Below are 25466 nucleotides of genomic sequence, written 5' to 3'. Positions count from 1 at the left end.
TAAGGCGTCAAGTGTTAATAGTTGACAGAGTTAAGTTTGCTAAAGAACCGATTTGCACAAACATCTGTTATTAGCAAAATGCATCTGTGTCGAAAACAATTGTCTTGTATTTTACATGTAATCTACGCATATGTTTAATGAACAGTGAACTTTGCCCGACGAGAGGTACAGTAGGGTCGGGGCCTGAAACAGGTCAACGTGACGTTGCTGTCTGGTCCTCGGCGTGCAAACCGTAGATGTTAGAAAGCACTTTGAAACAGTGAGTGTAAATAGTCTAATATATAAATATCTTTCTGACAATAAATGATTACCCTAAAACCGATGTTAGTTAAATGTTAATAAGTTAACTTAGTGTAAATGTGATGATTGATGCTAGTTTTTTTTTCTCAATTTCTGTCCGTTCACAGTAACATGAGCTATTTCTGACCTGACAGAAATAGCTCATGTTACTGTGAGTATTTTGCTGGCATAATTTTTTTCTTCTGTCGGTTCATATAAGCGTGTATGCATGTACATGTGCTTGTCGCTAACTCTAGCATATGTCTCAGGTGAAATAACCGTTCAAAAATGTGTTTCTTAAAGTTTCTCTTGAAACTTTTATTATTTTTTGTTTGTTTCTAGTACCAACTGCTTAAAAGATGTAGTCATTTGCAGATGTTCATTAACATTTTACAGTGAAAGTGATGGAAAAACATGGAAGCTACAGCAGAACTGTACCATTTCCTTGCCTACATCAAGACTGTCTGTGCACATTTAACTAAATTGATGCACATAAGTTCCACTTGTCTAAGATTCTTCTTGTTAACATTGTGAACTTGAGTACATTGCAGTGTTACCTGTTTTTTGTGAACAATAAAAAAATAAAATGATATTATTGTTTAATTTCTTATTAAATGAATAGATAAAATCTCATTTAAGTAGTATAATTTAAATTATAAGACATTGCTTAAATATAACATTTATTTCTACTTAAAATAATTTGTTTAACTTAATAGTTATTTTATAAAACATATGCTCAAAAACATTAGTAATGTGAACTAATAAATTTTAGTAAAGACTAAAACTAACAACTAAGTAACTTGGTTTGTCTATCGCATGACTTAAGATTCTATGTTCAGACAACTTGTTTAGTTTTATCCTGTGTAAAAACTAAAATGGTTTAGTGCAACAGGTTTCCTCGCAAATTTCTAGTAATGTCAACTAATTCAGGTTAAGAGTGTACACTGTTTTCTCATATCGATAAAATCGATAAACATTTGATGCATTTTAATCATGAGAAACAGAGATTATACGTTCTATTGAACCTATAAAATAGTGATGTAGTGTATGTGTTCAGGCAACTCTACCAGATGATCTTGCGAACATTTATTGTTGATACTAAATAAATTACCGTTAACTGTTCAAATTTCAAATAAAAAAGATCAATATATTTATTCAAATTTGGTAAAAAAAAAAAATCTTTTTCTGACTAACATTTCTTTCTTATGTTCCACAGATTACACTCACCATTCAAGTTCATGCAAGGTAAGTTGGCAATACTTCTTACAGCTATATATATATATATATATATATATATATATATATATATATATATATATATATATATATATATATATATATATACATATACAATCTTAAAAGGTATTTGTGTAAAATTTTGATTCGGTTAAAATGTAAAACAAAACTAAAACTGGAAGTTATTCTGGGCCATCTTCTAAATTGGTGTGTGTGTAGTATTGCATGATGTGTCTGTGTGTGTGTGCGCGTTTGGCAAAAAAATAGTGATTTGACTACTAAATCTTGTTACATTTTATTTTCTTTGTCCTTGATTAAGAATGAGTTCAGAAGGATAACCACAGTTCCCCTGGAGCCAACCTTTCTGCAAACACTGGACCTCTACACTCCAAAGCTCCTGGATTTGTTTAAAATGAAGGGTGGGGATGCAGGCATAAAAATAAGAAGTATGCTAGATTTTCTCTGCCAGGTAAATGTATATATTACACATTTGATATCCTGCTGCTTCCTGACTTTATATATATTTTTTGGAGTTGTACACTGTTAATGTTCGCTGCAATTTTCTTTTGTTTTAACAGCGAGTTGAAGATAAGAGAGATGCTGTGATTCGGTGCCTGCTTTCCTATCTGGGAGAATCATCTGAGGAGCTCATTGAAGCCTACCAGGTACATTAATAGATAAATTCAAATTTCGTTTTGACTTCTTATGTGTACAGTACTGCAAAAGTCTAAGGCACATTAGATTTTCATCCTAGTTTACATTCCTAAACATTCATTTTGCCATTATTTGTAATATTCAAGTGAGATTTTTTTATGCACAGGGAGTCATACAGTTGGTGCTCCACGGAAGTTCTGATCTCACATTTCATTGAGTCTGTCTATTATAACACAAAGAAAGAGATAAAATTGAGACAGCCTAAATCAAGAAAAAACTGTGGCAATATCTCCAAAATGTTAAAAAAAAACATCCAAAAAAGAAATTTGTCATTTATTACTCACCCTCATGCCATTTCAAACCCGTAAGACCTTTGTTCATCTTCAGAACACAAATTAAGACATTTTTGGTGAGTATTCTCGCCGCTTCACAACATTAAGGTTGAACCACTGTAGTCACATTCTCTATTTTAACAATGTTTTTACAACCTTTCTGGACCTCAAAAGATGTAATGGCATTGAGCCTATGTGTGGATCAGAAGCCCTTTGATTTCACCAAAAATATCTTAATTTGTGTTCTGGAGATGAACGATGGTCTTACGGGTGTGGAACAACATGAAGGGGAGGAATTAATGACAGAAATTTTATTTTTGGGTGAACTAACCCTTTAAGTATAAAGGGTGATCACACCAAATATTGATTTAGTCAATAGAAGGTAAATTTATTTATTTATGAATTTCATAATTTATGAAAACATTTTAAAGGCATCCCCACTTTACAGAATATTTACACAAGTGCCGAAAACATTTTACAGTACTGAAGCTTTGCAAGTAGTTTAAGTGTCTTGCAGACACAGTTCTTCAGTTCTTAATTTTTTCATTCTTCATTTAATAACAGATTTAACCTCTGTGTGGGGCACTTATCACATAAAAATAAAGAGAACATACAACTTACTGTACAGTATTGTAACCACTTTTTCACTCATTTGTGTATTTGACAGGATGTCAGAAGAGACATGATTGAAGATAGCTTCACCAATCATGTAATGAAGATCGTTGTACTGGGCAGCACTGCAGGAGAGGAAGATGCCAACATAGCTGACGTCATCATCGTCATTGAGGGAACTGCTGTACTGTCGGGATGCAAGAATCTTACAAATGCCTGCCTTCTGCTCATGGGCTTCATTTACTCCCTGAACTTAAGCTAAGAAACACATTTGAAGTGTTTCAGAAATTTTTTCTTGGACTGGATGCTTTGAAATTTTCTCCAAAAGTTATCTCTTTGCAGAGACAACTATTGATGTAAGTCTGCTAGCTGGCCATTTTGTTTGGCACTCAAACTTTTTGTATTTGCTAATTGTTTTTCAAGTGAGAATGTCCGCAAAAGACTTGTTAAGCTAAAGTTGTACTGAACTGTTTCACATGGACTGTTTGTCCATTGGTTTGATCATTTCTTTAATAAAATTACTCAAGGAAAATGTCTGTCAGTGTTTTTTTTTATTGAAGACATCAGTTATAATGCATCACAAATTCATTTATTCATTCATTCATGTTCTACCGCTTATCCGAACTACCTCGGGTCACGGGGAGCGTCATCGGGCATCAAGGCAGGATACACCCTGGACGGAGTGCCAACCCATCACAGGGCACACACACACTCTCATTCACTCACGCAATCACACACTACGGACAATTTTCCAGAGATGCCAATCAACCTACCATGCATGTCTTTGGACCGGGGGAGGAAACCGGAGTACCGGAGGAAACCCCCGAGGCACGGGGAGAACATGCAAACTCCACACACACAAGGCGGAGGCGGGAATCGAACCCCCAACCCTGGAGGTGTGAGGCGAACGTGCTAACCACTAAGCCACCGGCATCACAAATTATGTTAGATAATGTTTAAAGAATATTTAAAGTAAAGGTTACTCAGGATAACTAAAAAAGATAACTAGGCCTCTTGTGTAAAAAAAAATGCAAAAATCATCATATATTTATAAGCATTACTTAAGTAATATTTACAAACAAAAAGTCAATAAAATTAACTGGGAATTGCCAAGTAAACTTAACAATTAAAAACTTAAAAATGTCTAATTAAACTTACTAATAATTATTTTTAGGCTTTTACTTGGCAAATGTTTGTAAATTTACTAGCCTTTTCTGAGTGAAAAAGCTTTCCAAGCTTTTTTCAAGTAAATCCCACTCCAAATTTTTTACAGTGTATTTAAAAAAAGACCCTCTGTTGTTATATGTCTATTATATTTTGAATGACAAAAAATATTACTATAACATGTCATTTAAAAAGCTTTCCAAGCTTTTTTCAAGTAAATCCCACTCCAAATTTTTTACAGTGTATTTAAAAAAAGACCCTCTGTTGTTATATGTCTATTATATTTTGAATGTCAAAAAATATTACTATAACATGTCATTTAAATGCCATCTTATAAAGTTACAGCTTTAACATGGACATCTGTACATTCTGTTTTGTGGATACAAAATTATTAGTTAAACTCAGAAACATACCTACATTGAATAGATGTAGGTTTTTTAATGGACGATATATTTTAATGGATCAATTTCGTTATAAGACCTGAAACTAGTACAAAACATTCAATCATGGGAAAAGTTATGCACATTCTGTTTTTCTACAGTCTTTATATGGGAAACAAGGTTTCCATTGTACACATGTATTTCTGATGTACAGACATTATTTTTCCATAATCCCCCTTCCCTCCTCCCCACAAAAGTGATCACTTTGTGACCATGACCCCATGTGGTTAGTCTATAAAATGTCCCTGCTGTGTCACACTTGTTCTATTACTCAAAACCTATTGATGAGTTGAGAAAGTGTGTTCAAAATGCCAAGAATAATTATTTTGTTTCTTGCCATTTTTTATAGCTTAATATTGTAAGTACAAAACTAGGGCTCTTCTGTTGAGTTGTTACAGCAGGAACCGACTTGGTCAGAGAATGTTCCAGCACATATGAAAAGAACCTTTCTAATCTTTTATCATTTTGGACAGAAGAGAAGTTGGCATGAGTCTTTGAGGACTTCACTTGTTCATGATAAGCAGAGAGAGAGAGAGAGAGAGAGAGAGAGAGAGAGAGAGAGAGAGAGAGAGAGAGAGAGAGAGAGAGAGAGAGAGAGAGAGAGAGAGAGAGAGAGAGAGAGAGAGAGAGAGAGAGAGAGAGAGAGAGAATAAACCATCTCCATCTTTGGGTGCATTCACTTTACCCATAATCAGTGGGTTAATGTGTTGACACTGTAACTATTAAACAAGAATACTAAATGGGTTTGTATTTAGAGTGAGATTAAATTTTACACTCAAGGGCTGATCAGACAGTAAAGGTTTCAAAGGCAAGTTGAATTGTGGTGATCTGAATTCGTGCTGTTCATTTTTGTATTATCTGTCATGAATAAACTGGTTAAGATACTAAATACTTTGAAAGGTGTATTTTTTGTGCTTATGCTAATTTCCTATGATAAAACTATTTTCCATTCAATCAGATGATTTGTACAAAACCTTGTTAACATGTGTATTTAAAATATTTTCATTCTCTTGCATACACATCTGTGCCTTTAGGCAGCAGGCCTCAGTTTTGTACGTGAAATCAGTTTATATAACATTTCATTTGACTCAGTAGCTACATTATATTGGCCTAGCTCAATTTGATAACTGTGCTACGACAATTGTATCTATATAACTTAAAATGCAAATGGAATCCGACTGTGTGACTGAGATTTCTAGAAGCAGCATCATGTTTGGTTGTTTGCAGGGATGTGATTGGGTGCTCGGTTGTGGTCCAGCTATGAGTCATATTAGTGACGCAAGCAGAGATAAAAGCAACGCAACGGCAGCATCTACATCGTTTCTCCATCAGTCCATCCCTTCTTTCCTCTATTCTTCTTTCTGAAGCACAGTTGTAAACAACGGTTTAGTAAAGAGAGACAGAAGCGCTCGGAATCTGCGGCTTGTTATCAGGTACAGTACGTCTTTGTCATGAATCAGATGGTGTTTATGTTGCAGGGGTGGAGGCGCGGCTTTGGATGCCCCTTTCTCCGTCTTGGAGCATCCATGTTCTCTTGTTGACACAGAGCAAGAAATGTGGGATGTACACGACATAAAAACGCAGTGCTTCCACTTTCTTATCGGTTGATGTATTCATATTTTGAATGAGAAATTCGTCGTTCTGTTTGACGAAATCCAGTTGCTTTTGCTTATACGCGTTGGTACATGGGGCGTTTCTCTGTTCAGATTACTGAGCAGTTTATTTCCTGTGGGCTCTGGTGTAAGATACTATCTGTTATACTGAGAAAACGTGGACAGTGTATTAACAGTAATATTAACAGATATACGTATTTTTGTATTCCTATAGATTGTTAGCTAGGGGAAATTACATAAACTCAACACCATAATGGCCATTAGCACCATATAATATTATTATTATTATTGTTGTTGTTGTTGTTGTTTTATTATCATTATTGTTGTTATTATTATTATTATTATTGTTATTATTATTATTATTTTATTATCCTTATTATTGTTGTTGTTATTATTATTATTGTTGTTGTTGTTGTCTAAAGAAAGAAAAACAAGTGTAGTGAACACTATAGGATTATTATAGTTTTGATTTTTACCTGTTAAATGTATTCCAGCTGTAAATGAACAAACCAGAAGACCAGATTTATCTGCACCAGACCAGTGCTTAGAAGTTGCAGCTACAGGGAATAAATTATTGTTGTTGGGATTTTGTTGTTATTTTCTTTTCTTTTCTTTTTGCATTGGTTGTTATTGATGTGTTGGTGGTATGATCATGTTGTTTCTGCTCAATCAGTATGTCTAAAGTAATATTAGATGTTTCAGGGTGATCTGATGTGTTAATCTACAGTATATTGTAAAAGGGCAGAGGAGAATTATTAGGGATGAAATGGTGAATTGTCCTGAGTAAAGGCAGACTTGTATATAATAAGTTTTTTTTCCTTTGGCTATATATTTGCTGTGCAGAATCTAATGTTAATTAATATATGACCATTTCTTTTTTTAGGTTTTTAGATATGTGTCTGTGTAAATTCGGTGTATTTGTTTGCATTATAGACAAAAATATGACAATGAAGTTGTCATATTCTCTGAAGATGTACTGGATCATGGTGAAGGTGTTGCAGAACACTGGCCAGTCATTAATAACTAACAGTTTATTCTTTACCATCAGATTACTGACCAGTGTTCTGCAACACTTTCACCTTAATACAGTGCATGCAATTACAGTATTATTATGAAGTTTGCTATGAAGTTTAAAGGCCTTGGGAAAACTGCTTTGGATGATTTGGAACCATATGTGGTTAGGCACATTCAATGGCAAATTTTAGAGCCAGTTATATAATTCCAGGACTCATGTTTTATATTTTTGCAGTTTATTATTTAATGGGTTAGATTCAGTCAGACTTAATAGGCACTTGTAGTTGTCATATAAATGCAAATCACATGTATATGCAAAATATATAATTCCTAAAATAATTCCTGGGTATTAACAGACAAGGCATCCAACAATCACATTTTACTTCTTTAAAATGGTAGAATGGCTTATTGTATGCATTGTAGCAGATAAGTCAGTGATCAGTGACTCATTCAATGTTTCCCCAGACTACAGACTGCAGGCTGTACTTACCTTTGCAGGGTAGACACTCATTACAACTTCCACTACCATTCTACAGCCGAAGTCTCATGATTAATCAGACAGGACATTTTTTTGGAGAGACCATTCAAGGAATTGTTAAAGAATTTATATTTTTAATGACCAAAAGTAGGTGTTTCCACAACAAATTAAGAATGTTGCCATTTTTCCAGGCTGTGTTTCTAATTTGGGTTATTCAATGATATACAATTTTTATATTAGTACTATAGTATTTACGGGGGGCACGGTGGCTTAGTAGTTAGCACGTTCGCCTCACACTTCCAGAGTTGGGGATTCGATTCCTGCCTCCTCCTTGTGTGTGGAGTTTGTGGAAAAATTGTCCGTAGTGTGTGAGTGTGTGAGTGAATGAGAGTGTGTGTGCCCTGTGATGGGTTGGCACTCCGTCCAGGGTGTATCCTGCCTTGATGCCCGATGACGCCTGAGATAGGCACAGGCTCCCCGTGACCCGAGGTAGTTCAGATAAGTGGTAGAAAATGAGTGAGTGAGTGACTATAGTATTTACTTCTTACAGCAAAAAGGCAAAACAAATAAAACAGGTGCTGAATATTTGAATTGTATAAAAATGTTTTATACAGAATTATGGTAAGGTACGTTTAATAGGATCAAACCAAATGGTCTTCAATCACTTGTATACAACAAGAGCCCTTCGGATGATGTGCCTCTATGGGAAACCTTTGAACTTAGAACTAAATGTGTTTTCTTTTTAACCACTAACAAAAAAAAGCAATCTGTCTGAGTGGTATGTGTGGTATCACCACTTAGTGAATTATTAAAATGGTTACACCATGCTGCTGTCTGATTCTCTGTGTGTTTCCAGGCCACAGTCACAACTAGAAAAATGACTAAAGAGGACACTCCTGATGTAGAGGAGGCCCAGCCTACCTCAGAGTATACCAGTCCAAAACATGAATCTCGCAAGAAACCTATAGTCCACCCATCTGCCCAGGCCCCACTCCCCAAAGACTATGGTGCGTGCCTGGATATGTGTAATGAAAGGAAATGTGCATGCTCTGTATACTCTCTTTTAATGATACACATCTAAGAAATTACATTATAATTAGTTGGTTGTGTTAAAGTTAAATGGTATAATTGATGTGAAAAACCGTCTTAATTAAAAGTTATACTCTATATTGTATTATACTGTACAATAATATTTCATTGCTATTTCAGCCTTCACATTCTTTGACCCAAATGACCCAGCCTGTTTGGAGATTCTGACGGATCCCTGCACCACCATCCCTGAACTGTTTGCTATAATCCGACAGTGGGTCCCACAAGTGCAGCACAAGATTGACATAATCGGCGAAGAGGTGAGAGACAGTCCCTGTGTTTTGCACACCTATGTAAATGTGAATAAAACTACAGGTCAAGATACATTCAAATGCAAGTACTCAGGGAAATTTGACAATATATTATAGATATGCAAGCGGCAACATCTATTGGGTGTAATGCATCTATTAGCAATGGGTGTAATGCAGTTGATTCATAAAAATGCTGCCTTCTCATTATTTAGATAGACTTTTTAAAATGAAGGTTTCACTCATTTACTTCCTGACAGATTGTGAACTACTTATCTTTAATAGGGCCATTTTGTAGAGTTGTGGTCATTTTAGAACAGGAAGATAGCTGTGTTTATCTGGCTTGCCTAGAGGAGTTGAGTTTCTGATGCTGTATAGAAAGTGGTTTGTAGAGTCATGTTGCAATCCTGAGCCATTAAGCAATGCTAGCCCATGCATGTACATTAGGTAAGGAATCTAAAGAGACCATAAAGGGTCAACTACAGTATATGGTTAAAAGGGAAAGCAAGTTAGAATGTGGTTTTTTTCTTAGTTTTACAACAATTATCTTAGCTTATTAAATGGCAATTTATTAAATAAACTTTCTCCCATTGACAACATAGGACAACAGATCAACTACAAAAATTCAGCCTACCTGATTTGCAGGATCAGCTTGGTTGGATTGGGAAAGTAAATGAATTGTCTAGAGGGGAAAATATCAAGTAACACTGTTGATAATCACTACGATAATATATTTTGATAATATATGATAAGGTTAAAATACAAGTCCTTACTTGCTTATTTTCTCTTGTGAAGAACCATGCATATAGTTGAAATACATTTGTTTGTTTTATCAAATTTAGCAATATTTTGATTTTTAATTGTCTGAATTAGTTTTAAATAATTTGTTGCAAATGTCTCATTTGTTAGGGTCTTGATCTCACAGCAACCTCTGTATTAGGAAGATCAATAAAGATGTATGGTGTTGGTTGTATCTCTTGGGACGACTTCTATAGTAGCTAGTAGCAAGGATTGATTGCTAAGATGATAAGCCTTCTCCACTAGCCTGTTTTCGAAATTGAGCCTTGCTCTAAATTACTTTATTAGACACATATTTGAGATGAGCTACTCTTTTACAGTGGCTAATAATTATCTCAGTGTGTACTGTACCACCGACCAAAGTGCAAAGAAAAAAGCAGTGTTTAGATAGTTACTAAAAAGTAATCCATTACAAATAACATCACTTCTTTCAAAATGTAGCAGGGGTGACTTTAATCATTAAATCTTTGAAAAAAAGGGTTTGAGTTTTTTTCTTGGTTTTTTTTTTATTTTTTATTTATTTTTTTTGCAGTTGTTAGCAGTTACACTCCAAAAAATTATACTTTAAACTTACTCAAATAAATTATGTACAGTGGTTCCACACAACCTTATTAGTGTTAATTAATATTTAAGGTTTTTGTTTAATCTATTCCAAATTATTGTGTTTTGACAACAAAACTGAATTATGAAAAATGAATGTTAATTATTAATGTCCAATCAAATAAGTATAATTACTTTCCTCGAACTTAAAATGGTTAAGTTGTCTGAACTTGTTTTTATCTTTTAAAAACTCTTCAAATATAAACCGACATAAGAGCATTTTATTCAAACAACTCATTTAGATTATTGACAGTGGTTCCATCCAATTAGTGGTACGGTTCAAAAAAAGTTCTGCAGGAGAAAGAAAATCAAACAGGTTTTTTTCTTTCATTACCCTCACGACATTTCAGCCACCCACTGACTTCCATTATATACACATATGAATCATATGAATTCAAAACCATTGAATCATCTCTCAACCTGAGTCATATACAGTTTTTGAATGACATAAGACTGAATACATTTGAATGAATTTTTTGGGTAAAAAGTATCCCTTTTATTTTACTACAGAATTTCACATCATTGTACAGAAAAATGCAGAAGTCATATTTTCTTACCATATGTTCCTTATTCCTGCTTATCAAGATAGACACAGAGAGATTTGGGTATGCACTCTCAGTTCACATCAGTGTTATCTGTCTAAATATGCAAATATAAAATATTAATAATTATAGCCTTTACAGTACATTTATTCCAAATCACAGTCACACATTACTTTCATTTTTGTATACAACAGTATTTTTATTAATTTTTTTTCTAATGTAAGTGGACCTCAGAAAATGAAGAACAAAGACACCTGAGACCTTTTCTAACTCAAAGATGTGCCACTTTTGCAGAAATTCAGCTTTAACACAAGGTTTTGATGAATGCTGTTGTTCATACCTGTGCTGTGGGAACCATAAGGGTTTTAATTCGTTGTCCAAGGACTCCTCCTCACTTTGCAAACATCTTCATAAATTTTTAAGAGCATCCATCAATCTTGGCACAGAAAGTAGACACCAGTGGGACTGTTGTGATTTGCTCAAATTCTGCACAAACCTATAATAGACAAAGAATAAATGTTACCATGAAACCCATTAAGTTTAACAGAAAAAAACTTATTTACTTAAAAAACATTCACCTGCCTCTTCTTTTCTAAAAAGAGATATCTGGTGCTGTATGAGAGGTGATTCCTTGACCACCTCATGCCTCCTAATTGTTCATCAGTTCATATGTGTTATCTTAACATGAAATGTCTGGGTAAAATTTACAGTGCCGCAAAACCCATTTTGTCAATTAAAATTAATTTGAACTATGAGAAAGCTAAATAAAACACACCTCTTTCAACCACATGCAAGTTTCCAGATATTTGAAACAAACCAATCATATGCAATATAAGACCTGAAAATAAATCACTAAAATCACCCCAAAACAGGGCAAGTTCAATACCGACCAAACGTGATGAAATGGCTAAATGAAACTCACCTCCTTCAACCATATGAAATCATACACACAATACTCGACTGCAACACAAAATGTCACCGCCACAACAGAGAAATAAATTTAAAATGAACTAAAAAACAAAAATCCAAAAAGATTTCTTACCTGATGGTTCTCTCCAACACCACCTCCTTTGTGCTGTCTTCTACAGATGCGTTACAGAACGCCACATTGTGTGTTTTGAATTGCAAACTTTAATATATTACGTTACAAATGACAATGAAGTGTAGTGGAATTTGGAAAGATTTGTTTTAGGGAAACACAATACACTTATGTTTTGACCGAAAACGAAACATATACAGTACTGTAAGTGTTATCTTAACATGAAATAATTGGGTAAAACGAACAGTGCCACAAAACATTGAGAATGTATATTGAACCAGCAACATACTGTACAGTCTTCAGTGGAGTAAGAAAGCTTACATATTAGTAAAGCAAAACAGGACTGCATGTAACTTTATGTTTGATTCATGTTTACATTTTTATTATGTATAGTGGTCTTTGTTTAGTTTTGTTTTCATATAATTATATGCTTCCAAAAATTGCTTGTCTAATTTGAAGCAGTATTTGTCTTAGACTTAACACTTAAATCAGCTTCTGCTTGGTTTGGGCAGTAAAAATAATACATAGAAACCTGTTTGTTTTAATTGCTTTGGGCATGCTTTTAAGAAATCAAACATATTTATGGTCAAAGACACATGTTTATCTGCACATGTTGGATGATTTCTCAGGGTCAAGGGGGTCAGTCATCAGCAACTGTTAGAGGATACAATTATATGAACATACATTTTATATTTCACATACACATTTTTTTGTAAGCCTAGACACAATCACACACAAAATGGCTACTGTTCTATGTGGAGATCTCTGAGAGCCTGGTGGTAAGTGAAACTGATACAGCTATGTGAAATGACTCAGCAGAAATGAATTGCTATTTCATCCATTATACTTGCAAATTCATCACATCTTTTATTATTACTATAAAGAGCTAATTGTGTTAATTGCCAATCAATGGTTTTTCCAGTGTGTAGTAATGAGTGTGTTATTTTCCTACCCCATCACTGAGCACTTATACATCAGTGGGTAAAAAGGACTACTCATCAGAAGGTTGTGTGTTCATGTCCCAGCACTGCCAAGCTTAATTGCACAATCATATAAATCAGATAAATGTAACTTTGCTCTGGATAAGGGTGTCAGAAACATGCCTTAATAACTGAGTTTTTACCTTACCTTACCTTATAAAACTTACCTTCCAGATTTTAAAGCGTGGATGTCATGTTAATGATCGCGATGGACTGACAGACATGACTCTACTGCACTACAGCTGCAAAGCAGGAGCTCATGGAGTGGGTGAGTGACTGGCCATGGGGTCAGGCTCTAGGTCCTCAGATAAGGTCATCAGAATCCATCAGATCAGGTTCTTAATTTTGATTTGTGTTTAATGGGGAAGATATTGTTTAAGAGTCTTGTTAAAAGAAATATTATAATGGGAAGCAGGTACTCAGAGGAGGCAGATCATTGAGTTTTTTTACACCCTTGCTCTGAAAATTGTTTGTTGATCACTAAATCATTTTAAAAATATTTGGCATATCATTGTAATTTTTGGAAATGCCTGTATTTAGTATTTACATTAAATACAATTATGTAATCATTAGAAAAAAAATCTTTACTGATTTTCAGGTGATCCTGAGGCAGCCCTCAGGCTGACCAATCAGCTGATTGCTCTGGGTGCAGATGTCAGCCTCCGCAGTCGTTGGACCAACATGAATGCTCTTCACTATGCTGCTTACTTTGATGTTCCTGAGTTGATCCGGGTTCTGCTTAAAGCTTCTAAACCTAAAGGTCATTTCACACACATATAAATGACCAGCTCTGTCTATGTTTACACTTTATTAGGTAAGTACAGTAAAGAAGTATAGGTTAATAAGTATAGGTTAACTCCATGTCCGTGCAGCTAATTTATTGTACTTAACTGGTAACGTGTTTAGATATGCATAATCTCCCTCTCTCTCTCTCTCTCTCTCTCTCTCTCTCACACACACACACACATACACATACACACACACACTCTATGCAGCTCTGAGCATGATAAGGAGGTAGTACTGAAAAGTTGTGATTCCTATAAATCCCTGTTTATGTTGTAACCTGCTTTCAGGAAAAATAGACTATGATCAAACAGTTTAAATCTCAACATATAAGATCATAATTTAATTGCAAATGTCATGCATCCTGTAAAGGCTAATAATAAAGCTTCTAATGAGCAGGTAAAGCTGTGGGGCATCTCATTAGTTTGATAACATGTCTGCTCACCTAATTTCCCTGCAGTTCTCAATTCTGCCTGCAGTGATTTCTACTACGGTACTGCACTTCATATCGCTGCCTCCAACCTCTGCCTGGGAGCTGTCAAGTGTCTTCTGGAGCATGGAGCCAACCCTACAGTCAGAGTACGAATCATGAGTTTAACTGCTATTGTCAAACTCTCTTCAGCTCCCTTCAGTCAGCTAATGCCTTTTTACACCAAATAATTATTAATCGTTTCCAATCATTATTTTTACAAAATCCCTATTAGTATACAGTAATAGACTTAACACCAAGTTTCCTTTTCCACTAACTTTACCAGAATGATAAGGGCCAAGTCCCTGCTGATGTGGTTCCTGATCCTATGGACATGAGCCTGGATAAAGCAGAAGCAGCCATGGTGGCTAAAGAGCTAAAGCAAATACTGTTAGATGCTTTGCCCCTCAGCTGTAACCTTCCCCGTGTCACCTTGCCCAACTATGACAACATTCCAGGCAACCTCATGCTGTCTTCTCTCGGCCTGAAGTTGGGTGAACGTGTGGTTCTGGATGATATGAAGGTGAGTGGGAAACAAAGAAAAATAAAACTAAGTATGAGGAATGAAAAAGGCACAATGATGAAGATAGTTGCGTAGTCACTGCAAAAGTACTCAATGCACCCACATTGTGCATCAGCAATAAATCTGTTAAAAAAATAGCAATGGATAATTGCGTTTTAACCTAGGCTTAGGCTACTGTCTGTGTGGAGGTTTGCATGCTCTCTGTGAGTTTCCTCAAATACAGGAGTTTCCTTTTCCTTAAAGCCCAAAAACATTCTGGTAGTTGCATTGGCTACACATAATTCCCCATAACTGTTAATGAATGTATGAATGTGTGTGTTCATGGTACTCTGAGATAAACTGCCTCATGTCTGGTGTGTGTGTAAGTCAGTGTATCAACTGCACATCACCATCATGCATATAGTTTACTTTTAGGTGCACCAATTCTAGACTCTTCCAGTCTTTGTTAAAGTACATTTACAAAAGCAGGAATTAGACTCATATTTCAGCAGCTGTTTCTTCTGTTCTTTGCTTAGGTGTAAAAAGAGTGTGAGTGTGTGCGTGTGTGTGTGTGTGTGTGTGTGTGTGTGTGTGTGTGTGTGTGTGTGTATGTGTGTGTGATGCTCAGTGAGCCTGATATTCCATTCCACCTAATGTACATTCCCTAGTTTATCCATACATCTGTTTAAATATGATCAATTGATTCTGTAGATATTTATTTGGATATTTATTTAGAATGTTTGTTGGTTTCATGTCATTGAGCTTTTAGATTTGTTCTCAATTTGTAGCCTAAGTGCAAGTATTGACATACTGCTATGGCACCTAGGGAATAAAATATATTGGGGTGCACTGTTATAGGAACTTTCAGATGGTAACACACCATGTTGTTGTTGTTTTTTTCTGAAACAGTACACCCTGTTCCTATTTCATGCATGTTAGTCTACTTTAATATTATCTAGTGCCAGAGTTTCATCTGATTTTTATTCATTTGGTGTATAAAAACAATAATAAGGGTCATCAGAACAGTGAGAGCAATACAGAAGAACATGCTGTAACCTCCTCTGTGTTTAATAACCTTTAACCTGCTTCCAGAGTAGAGTTAAAAAAATCGTTTTCATTCAGGCTCATTTATTAGTCGTAATATATAGCCTGTTTTCTTCCTTAGACGGGCACACTTCGTTTTTGTGGAACCACTGAGTTTGCTAGTGGCCAGTGGGTGGGTATTGAGCTGGATGAACCAGAGGGCAAGAATGATGGGAGTGTGGGCGGAGTCCGCTACTTCATCTGCCCTCCAAAACTGGGTACGGTTTTCTTTATCCTCTAATATAGGTCTAGAACTTTTCATTAAATATAAATTACTGATGTTTGCGTTCGTTTTACCACAACTCGATTTATAGTTTCTTTTATAGAGAAAAATAAAAAAGTTGTAATTCATAAATAAAGCAGTTATTATTATTATTATTATTATTATTATTATTATTATTATTATTATTATTATATTGCAGGAATCTTTGCCCCTGTGTCCAAAATCAAAAAAGGTGTGGATCAAACCCCTTCCTCAGTCACTTCCACTCCCAAAACCCCCCGCATGGATTTTTCCCGTGTCACTGGAAAAATCAAGAAGGAGAAAAAAGAGAAAGATCGTGAGAAGTGTGAGTATAATAGTAAAAATATTATAAAATACATTCTATTAATTTTATTGGACACGTAGCCTTTGAGTGAATGTTGATATTTAGTATTACAGCTGGCTTATTATACTGAAACTATTGCCACATTTACAACAGTCACTTTGTGTGTTGCTTGGCAAAAATAAACAAAATATATGGCCTTCTTGTGTCAGTTACTCAATATTAATTTCTCATTTATAGAACTGTTGTATAGAAGCACTATCAGCCGAATTGATATTCAGTATAACGTGCGATATTACTAGTATATAAATTATATATTAGTTAGTTTTAAAATATATTATTAGTTGGTTTTAATTATAAGTAGATAATTATAAAAATTTAGACTTAAAAGAGTTTTCTCCTAACTATGCTCACATTTTACCTCTAGCTTTGAAGAAGAAATCTCTGTCAGTGGCCAATCTGGATCCTGATGGAGTGAAGATTGAAGTGGGAGACCAGGTTCTAGTGGCTGGACAGAAGCAAGGAATTGTGCGCTTTTATGGCAAAACAGACTTTGCACCAGGTATGTTAATTGTTGAAACATTTACAAGCTATTTAATGGGATCAGACAAAATATTTTGTTATTTGCATTGCTATAGGCATAAATACAGTATAGACTAAGAAATTTAAGAGCCTGGATTTAAAGTGTAAAAGGTAGGAACAACGTGTTTTTTCTAACTTTATATGTTAGCCAGTATCTGCTAAACTAAAATGACTGGGCTTACATAACTATCCAACAGCTTGATAGCATGGCAATCAATGATCTGGAATCTGAAAGCTGTAACCTTATGTCACAGTCAGAAACCTACTTTTTATAGCTATTTGCCAGAATACACCTAAATCTGATGGGATTTCCCAGACCACCACAGGTTTTATTTTGCTTTTATTTTTAGCTATAGTCCCACTCAGACCACATTACCATTCATATGTCACCGAATAGGTAGGTCTTATTATCTCTTAGGTCTTTTATGGAAAGGGAAGTCATATCTAATACTGGCCTGTTCACCTTATTCTATAACTATATTTGTGCTTTTGTCCTGCTTCCTAATTTCCTCCTTCTAGCTTCAGTATGATCCTCCCAAGCACCAAAAGGTCTAGTTTTAGATTAATTACAGCTGACTGTGGCACTGACAGTAGCATTGTAACTGTATTCATTGGAATCATCATGGAATGAAATCATCCTCCTAGTACTTCTGGCTCCAGTTTTGTCATGAACTGTAAATATGTAGAATTCTTTTCTCAGAGGCATTTATAAATATACATTAAAAACATCAGCCAAAAATCTTTGACATATAGTGCATAACATTCATAATATAAATGCTTACAGCAAATTACAGCAAATAGATTTTAAAAAAGTTCTGCCCATTTATGTCTGTATTATGTTCAATTATAACAGCCACTGAACCTATAATTGTTTCCCATAGGCTTCTGGTTTGGTGTAGAATTGGAGCAGCCCACTGGGAAACATGATGGCTCTGTGTTTGGAGTTCGTTACTTCAGCTGCCTGCCCAAATATGGAGTGTTTGCACCACCTTCACGCGTTCAAAGGTAAAATATAAACTCTTAATTTTAACTGTATGGTTTAAAATTACATTTCTACTCTTTAGCTGATCTTTTCTCTTTTACTCTCTTTTCTCTTATAAACTCTTATAAACTAACACATCATCATTCTGAACATCACCTGTAATACCATTCACATTTGGCATCTGGTAGACATCCTTGTCCAGATTGACTTATCTAAAAAAAAGTTATATAATTGTGCAGTAGAGGGATGGGGCCTTGCTCAGCAGCCCAGCAGTGGAAACTTGGCAGTGCTTGAGTCTGAACACTGCACCTTTTGATCAGTAGTCCAGACATATGATTGTAAAGCATCACTGGACTTTTTTGTAATCTGCAGAATTGGAGGACCGAAAGAATCCCAGGGTGATGGGAAGCTTGTGAAGAAAGTTCACCAGGTGACTAGTAAGTATAAGGAGCATGCTCATCTTCTTCTGCTAAAATATTTCATTCAGTTTTCTCTTTGTTTGAAATAATTTTAGCTCAGCATGCAGATTTCAACATGCTGTTCATGTATGATATATAACACTGTTTCCTTTACAAATATAGCTTTACAAGTATAGCTAATAAATTTGCTTTAAATACATGCATGTATTATATATTCTATGTAAAATATTGTAAAATATTTAATGGTTCTGCTAATTTAATTGTCAGAATAGAGTATATAGAAAACTCAGTTGTATATCTCATACACTACTGCATTTGGACTTGTTATACTTTCATAGGGTTGAAATCATTTTTTTATTAGTAAAATTATGATGACAATTGTTTACTTGTGAATTTCCCAGTGTCCCAGCCAAAGCGTAACTTCAGTGCGATGAGGTCTCCCAAAGACATCACCTCCGAGAACTCCATATCCAGGTATGCTGACCTGACTTGCATTCCAGAAATGTCTATTTCCCAAAACTCTAAAAACCCAGAAGTAATTATAACACCAAGATCTTACCTTGGCATTTTTTACCTTGTTTCAGCAGGTTGCTGTTCTGCTGTTGGTTCCCCTGGATGCTACGTGCAGAAATGCAAACCTAATTTCACTACTTCTTACTCCACTTCCCCCCATAATTCTTATAGTCCTTCCTAAATGATATAATTCCCCTTTCAATTACCATTTACATTTATTCATTTGCAGACACTTTTTTTAAAGCAACTAAATGAGACAAAATATAATAAAAATTTGAGGATTAAAGTTTTTGCTCAAGGTTCTGTCAGTTCTTTGGCTTTAAACCTTAAAGCACTGAGCTAACACAACCTGAGCTGCCATCCATCTTGAACGGGTTTTTTTCACTAAGACACACTAAGTCAGAGGCACAAATGTGCAAGGTCCCTCTCCCAGCCTCCCCCTTTGATTACAGTTCAATAGCAAAAACTAGTGCCTTGTAAAGAAACAATGTCCTGCATTCCATTTGTTAAATGATCAAAGAATTCTGAATTAGGGAAAAGAACCCTAAGAAAAGCCATTCATTGTTACAAAAATATAATAAAACCCTAATTTTATGTTGCCAAAAATCACCCTAAAATGAAGGCCACAAAAACAAATACACAGAAGTCCTTGTGTTGCCTTGGTTGTGTTTTTCATTGTAAGAAGCCGGTTTATTCAGTGTGTTTCCCCATACCCTGGCCTACAATTGTGGCTGCTGTTGCTTCATTGTGGACTGTTATAATTTTAGGGTTCAGTAGAAAACCAAGCTTTTAAATGCCTTTTCATTAGTTAGTTAGTTTAGTAGTTATTGGTTGTATGGATAATTACTGTCATTCTAGGAGATGTTAAATTTGCACACACAATTACATAAAGTAACACTGATATCTAAAGCTACAGGAGACAGGTTTATTAATATTATAATTGCTGTTCCCAATTGAAGTATGCAAAATATTCATATTTATATGTGCTCTGCATGACAGTGGGCAGAAATGAGTGTATGGGATTTAATAATTCTGCAATTAATAGTAATGTACACTACCAGACTACACTACATACTTTAAAGGGTTAATTAATAAACTCATATCATTCTGTCATTTTCTATGTAAACCAGAAAATAGGACAAATACTATCCTAGTATAATCACTTGTGGTAAAGAATAAGTATATTCAGTTAATTAACTAATCAGTAAAATTATATAATGGAGTGACACTGACACAGATTTAATTCTAAAAGTCATTTTAAAAATGTATAATTTCTTGAGTCAAAGATCCAATAATACTCGGTCTAAAATAAATTGTACATCATTTTCTGAAATGTCTATAGATATTTGTTTTCTGTTTTAATAGGTCTTATTAATGCTCCACTTCAGCAGTTCTAACAGTCAAAAAAGTGTGTAAATATATCTGTCAGCTAGTGCTTAGATAAATAAACATTAATATTTAACCTACGTCAATTTGCTCTGAACATGGCTGCCACATTAGTGTACATAAGCACAGCTTGACTGAGAGCTAAGATCTTTCTCTGAACTATCTGCCCTTAACTAATTTAACTGCTTTGGGTCACCTCAGTTACCTTCATCCATAAGCAGCATTAAGAGGACTCATCACTGTCCTACAGCTATTGGCTAAATGTGGGGGGGGAAATAGCTTGTGCACCTTTTCTACAAGCAACTTGATCCACAGAAATGCAAAAAAAAACAACACATGCAACACTGTTTAACAGATCTAGGTATTTGTTTCCATAGTGTTGTCACACTGGAACTTATTCATGTATTATTAAATTTATGTAGTGCAAAGATCGTCTCTGTAGTGATATGAGACTAGTGAAAGGCATTTAATATTGAGTGCAAAACATCCTACAGTATAACCAGTAGTAAACACAATCACTCAAATGTGGCGATTTGTGATAAGTGTATTGTTTTAGGGTGACTTTTTAAACTATACACCTTTCAGTAAAATTATACTATACATATTTCATCCAAATACTATGACTTCAATTTCAGAAATAGTGGGTAGATATTTTAACTGCAATTTAGAGTGTATAAAGTATCTCTGTTTCATTCCTTACCAGATCAAGTCTTTATTGCATTTTGTTAATCTACACAGTCACATAGGCCACTTGATATTATTGATTTGTAAACATTTATTTGTCCAAAAAGATATATTTTGATAATTTCACTATGTATTTTTTAATGTGCATCAGTTGGACAACCTGGTGACTATATCCATGTTTATGTGTTGATGTGAACTATCTACTACAAGAAATATTTGTGATGATTGTTATGCTTGGAGTCAGTTCATGGTTTGCTAACTAGGCTACTGCATGCTGTTACTGTGAATTTGTGCTTCTTTCTTTTTCAGCAGTGTATTAGCATGTTAATAACATCAAGTGGAAATTCTCCCCTTATGGATATACAATTAATAGATATACAATTAATAAACATTTGGTGTTTCGTACATTGGTTCCTGTTGTGATTTGTAGAAAATTTGGTGAAAAAAGACAACAGTGCAGTTTATGTGAAACATCAAGGCTTTATTTTGTTTCAAAACAGATATTCTGCTGTAAATAAAATAAGATAAATGAAAGTTGTTTAAAGCTCTGGTGATTCATTTGAGTTTTTCTGCCTTTTGCGTCGAGCCCGGCGATTTTTGAACCATACCTAAAAAGGAAGAGAGAGAAAAAAAATCATTATTGCATTCAAACAAGGAAACATAAGAATTCACATTATATACAATGCCACATATAATGTATACCGTCAAGAAAGAAATGAAGGCTTCATTCGCCTATTTTCATGAGAAATCTCATATAGGTTAATAAATTGTTTAATTAGTTGCGTTTACAAAAGACTATAAATTAACATTGAGCGCCCTCTTCTGTCTGTAGGTTAAACTTCAACTACAATGCAACTAAAACAACATCAACATCTTACTTTTTCTTGAGGATGTTCATGTATGGTCTTGTGTTTACAATGCAAATGCAATGCTACTGCAAATAAATTAAGATATCCAAAACATGCATTAAACTATCACATAGTTGAAGTCTGAATGCCCAGGAAGGTAGTTATCTTACCCGGACTGTCTCTTCGCTGAGGCCCGTATTTCTCGCCAGTTGTGCGCGCGCTTCCGCAGTAGGATAGTCGGTGACGTGGAAGAGCTGATCCAGCTGTTTCACTTGGCTTTCGGTGAACACTGTCCTGATGCGGTTTCGGTGTCTGTGCTGAAGATCTTCTTTGTCGTAATCTGCATTATTAGACATTAGACATTTTTAAATGAATCACTTGGCCAGATATAATCAGCATACATAACATAGTTGGTATGTAGGTTGGTTGTATTTTTGTTATTATACATTAACTTAATTTGTGTCAATAGCACAGATTTTATAGTAGGCCTAGAAATCTTTATTGTTATACTTAAATATACGAATTAATATATACTACACATACGCATACACATATTTATATGCACATTAATATATACTACTAGAACTATAAGTCTTACCTGGTTGTGCATGAATCCAGTGATCCCCGCAGTAACCCATGTTAAAGTTGGTCTGATAGCATGTGACAGGTCCACAGCAGTGGAATGTGTTATAACAGGTTGCTGTGTCGTACATGCACTGGCAGGATGCAGGAAAAGCCATCACTGCCACGCCGCTAGTATGACCGTGAAATCCACTCCCTGAAGGAAGGCTCACTTTGCTAAAATCTTCCTGCGATGCTGTTGAATGATTTGGGTGAGGTCCTGTCCTTTCCCCCAGAATGTAATCAATAGTGAAGTTGGAGAACTTCGATGCATCCATGTTCAATCCTGGTTGTGGTAACGCTCAGCTTGTTCTGTCTCAGTCTGGATGAGGGCTGATATTTATTCTCTCCACCATCTTAAATCCAAGGTTAGGATTAATAACTCCATTATTGGTCAATTATCACCTCTGTGTTCATTGTGGAAGTACAAAGGTTCTTCAAAGGCCCACTACAAGGCCATTATCTTTTGATATGACAGTTAAAGGAGCTTGAAATCCTTTGTACATCTCAGTTTTGATTACTTTGATACTTTTCTGTTAAAGGGAAAAGTTAAAACTAAAAACACTCTTACATATAGTAAGCCTTTACGTAGGCCTAATTAAAGACCTCGGAATTTTAAATGTTAAATACAGTGTGTGGACAATGATAAGTGGAAGTTTACTTTAGGTTGTAATATTAGTTTCTCTGATATATTCTAGTATGACAGAACAACCAAAAAAGACGTATTGTTTCTAGGACATATTCGATTGCTTTAACCTAAGATATTTCTCACTGTGCAATGATGTGATAGTAATACATAATATAGCTAAAATATAATTTAAATATGATTAATTCTAGGAACCAACAACTTCCACTTTATTAGCCATGTGGAACTTGAAATAGGTCTGCAGTAAATCATACAAGTGGCCTTGTTTCATGACCTCAGACTCTGATGGGCTTTGGAATGATGACGTCACACATTGATGTTAGGAGTTCAAAGCCCAAACGTGAATAAAGAGCAGCGAATTTCTCTGAAGTTTGTTAGATGAAAGTCGACTTGCTGTATAGACGTAAGTCTTGTGATCACCTTGAATAGATGGGGTATGAACTTGTTGTTTTTTATCAGGTTCGTTCATTTTGCAAAGGGTGTTACAGATTAAAACATACTAATTGATGCTTATATTATTAATTGAAAGCAACGTCTCTGTGAAGTGTGACAATGTCGCCATCTTCATGTTTCGCATTGTGTGCAATTATTTAAGGCGGAGTTTTGTTTGTTTTTGTTTTTTCAAATTTAGTTTATTATGAAATTATATGCAGAATTCAAATGATTGTCAAAAATTGTTCAAATGATTATCTTAATCATTTAAACTTCTACCACTTATATATATGTATTAAGTCTACTTCATTAAAATAATTTAGTTATTGTGGATCTGAATCATTCTTCTTTAAACATGCTAATAAATCGAGATTAACTTAAAAGCAACAAATGGAAAATTATTTTGAAACCACATGGTTCAAGGTTCAAAACCACAAGGGCTTTATAAAAGTGCTACCATATGAACAATACATAACAACACCTACCTGCATTATTACCTTTCTATGCATAATTAGAAAATAATTAATGGAAAATGGAAATATTTGTGATTAAGGTACATTTTTACTGATTAAGACTGGAGTGTTTCAGTCCACTAAATAATTGATCTGCAGAATAGATTAAGAATGCAATATCATTCAATATGTAGAGTTAAAGATCAAAGCCGCTCAGGCATTAAAAACATCATCATTAGCCATCAAAGCAACACTGGCTAACAATGAAAATAGCCCAGCACAGCACCGCATGGTGTAGACTAACAGAAAATCTATTTGAGCATAGCATTGAATTATGAATTGGTGACCCATTTTCAGTTTTCTGATACACATTTCTGTGAGTAACAAGCACACATGTGCATCCACTACTGCATTCAGGATTCAATTTGGGCCAACACGCAATTGGCAAAATCATAACTTCTCTCAAGCAGAAATGCATGCTTATAGTGAGGGCAACCAGCAATGGTTCTGATCTGTGCATGTAACATACAGTTCACTGATATATATATATATATATATATATATATATATATATATATATATATATATATATATATATATATATATACAGGCTGATATTTACTGAGAGATAAAGCTACTCTTTAGAATATATTCAGTCCAAGACTGTTGAACCAAAATACCAAATACTATGATGCAAATTTAAGTCAAAATATTGTGAAATATTTTTAGTTTTAAAGTAAACAAACATAATTCAATCAAAGGTACAATAGCACATTATTAACCTATCACAGTGTTCACTGATTATTTGTTTTGTTTTGATTTGTATAGTGGTGAATGTTGTAAATATGAATTTTCTTTAGGCATGAGAAACACGCAATTTCTGAAACATGCTAAAGTTTTACCTTTTCTATGATTGGAAAAGACAACTGCTTATTGGCTCAAGCCATTTTCGGCTACATAGGCTGCATGATATTGATGAACAGTCGTCTGAACTACCAAGGCTTCCATTACACAACTAAAGACCTGCAAATGAAGACATCATAAGTTGTTGCATCTGTTTAACACAAAAGTACACTACAAACATGAAAGGGAGTTGTTTCGAGAACATGAAATCAAAGCCCACGTGATAAGTATCTTGTAGTACAGAGTTCTGCCAGAAGAGGGAGCTCATATATTACAATAAAGGCTCACAGAAGACCAATTTATTTATTTCTTTTATTCTTTCTTCATTATTTGCTTGTGGGTTTGTTTGTTTGTTTGTTTGTTTGTTTGTTTGTTTGTTTGTTTGTTTGTTTGTTGTTTGGGAGGGTTGCACGTTTTCACTTATTTATGCTTTGCCTAAAGACTATTAAAAGTCTAAATTATAAAATATTTTGCTATTATTTAATTTAAGTATACCTT

At 34.7% G+C, this 25466-nt stretch overlaps 1 protein-coding gene across 2 annotated transcripts; it reads left to right on the top strand.

Moving 5' to 3' along the window:
• Positions 1–6014: 6014 nt before the first annotated feature.
• clip3 (CAP-GLY domain containing linker protein 3) lies at positions 6015–21594 on the top strand. 2 transcript variants are annotated; one of them, XM_060888776.1, is made up of 14 exons: positions 6015–6150; positions 8679–8829; positions 9032–9171; positions 13293–13386; positions 13717–13878; positions 14362–14480; positions 14657–14893; positions 16038–16173; positions 16378–16524; positions 16928–17062; positions 17964–18087; positions 18437–18501; positions 18885–18957; positions 19071–21594. In XM_060888776.1, exons 2-14 carry the CDS (start codon positions 8700–8702, stop codon positions 19123–19125), a joined length of 1617 nt encoding a protein of 538 aa, XP_060744759.1. In that variant the 5' UTR covers positions 6015–6150; positions 8679–8699; the 3' UTR covers positions 19126–21594. The 2 variants fall into 2 exon arrangements, with proteins under 2 accessions (XP_060744759.1, XP_060744758.1); XM_060888775.1 differs by having other exon boundaries at positions 19068–21594.
• Positions 21595–25466: the final 3872 nt, after the last annotated feature.

This window comes from Tachysurus vachellii, chromosome 15 (assembly GCF_030014155.1).
Source record: "Tachysurus vachellii isolate PV-2020 chromosome 15, HZAU_Pvac_v1, whole genome shotgun sequence".
NCBI classification, from domain to species: Eukaryota; Metazoa; Chordata; class Actinopteri; order Siluriformes; family Bagridae; genus Tachysurus; species Tachysurus vachellii.
The sequence above is the reverse complement of the archived record's forward strand: the minus strand, read 5'-3'. Positions and strand labels throughout refer to the sequence as shown.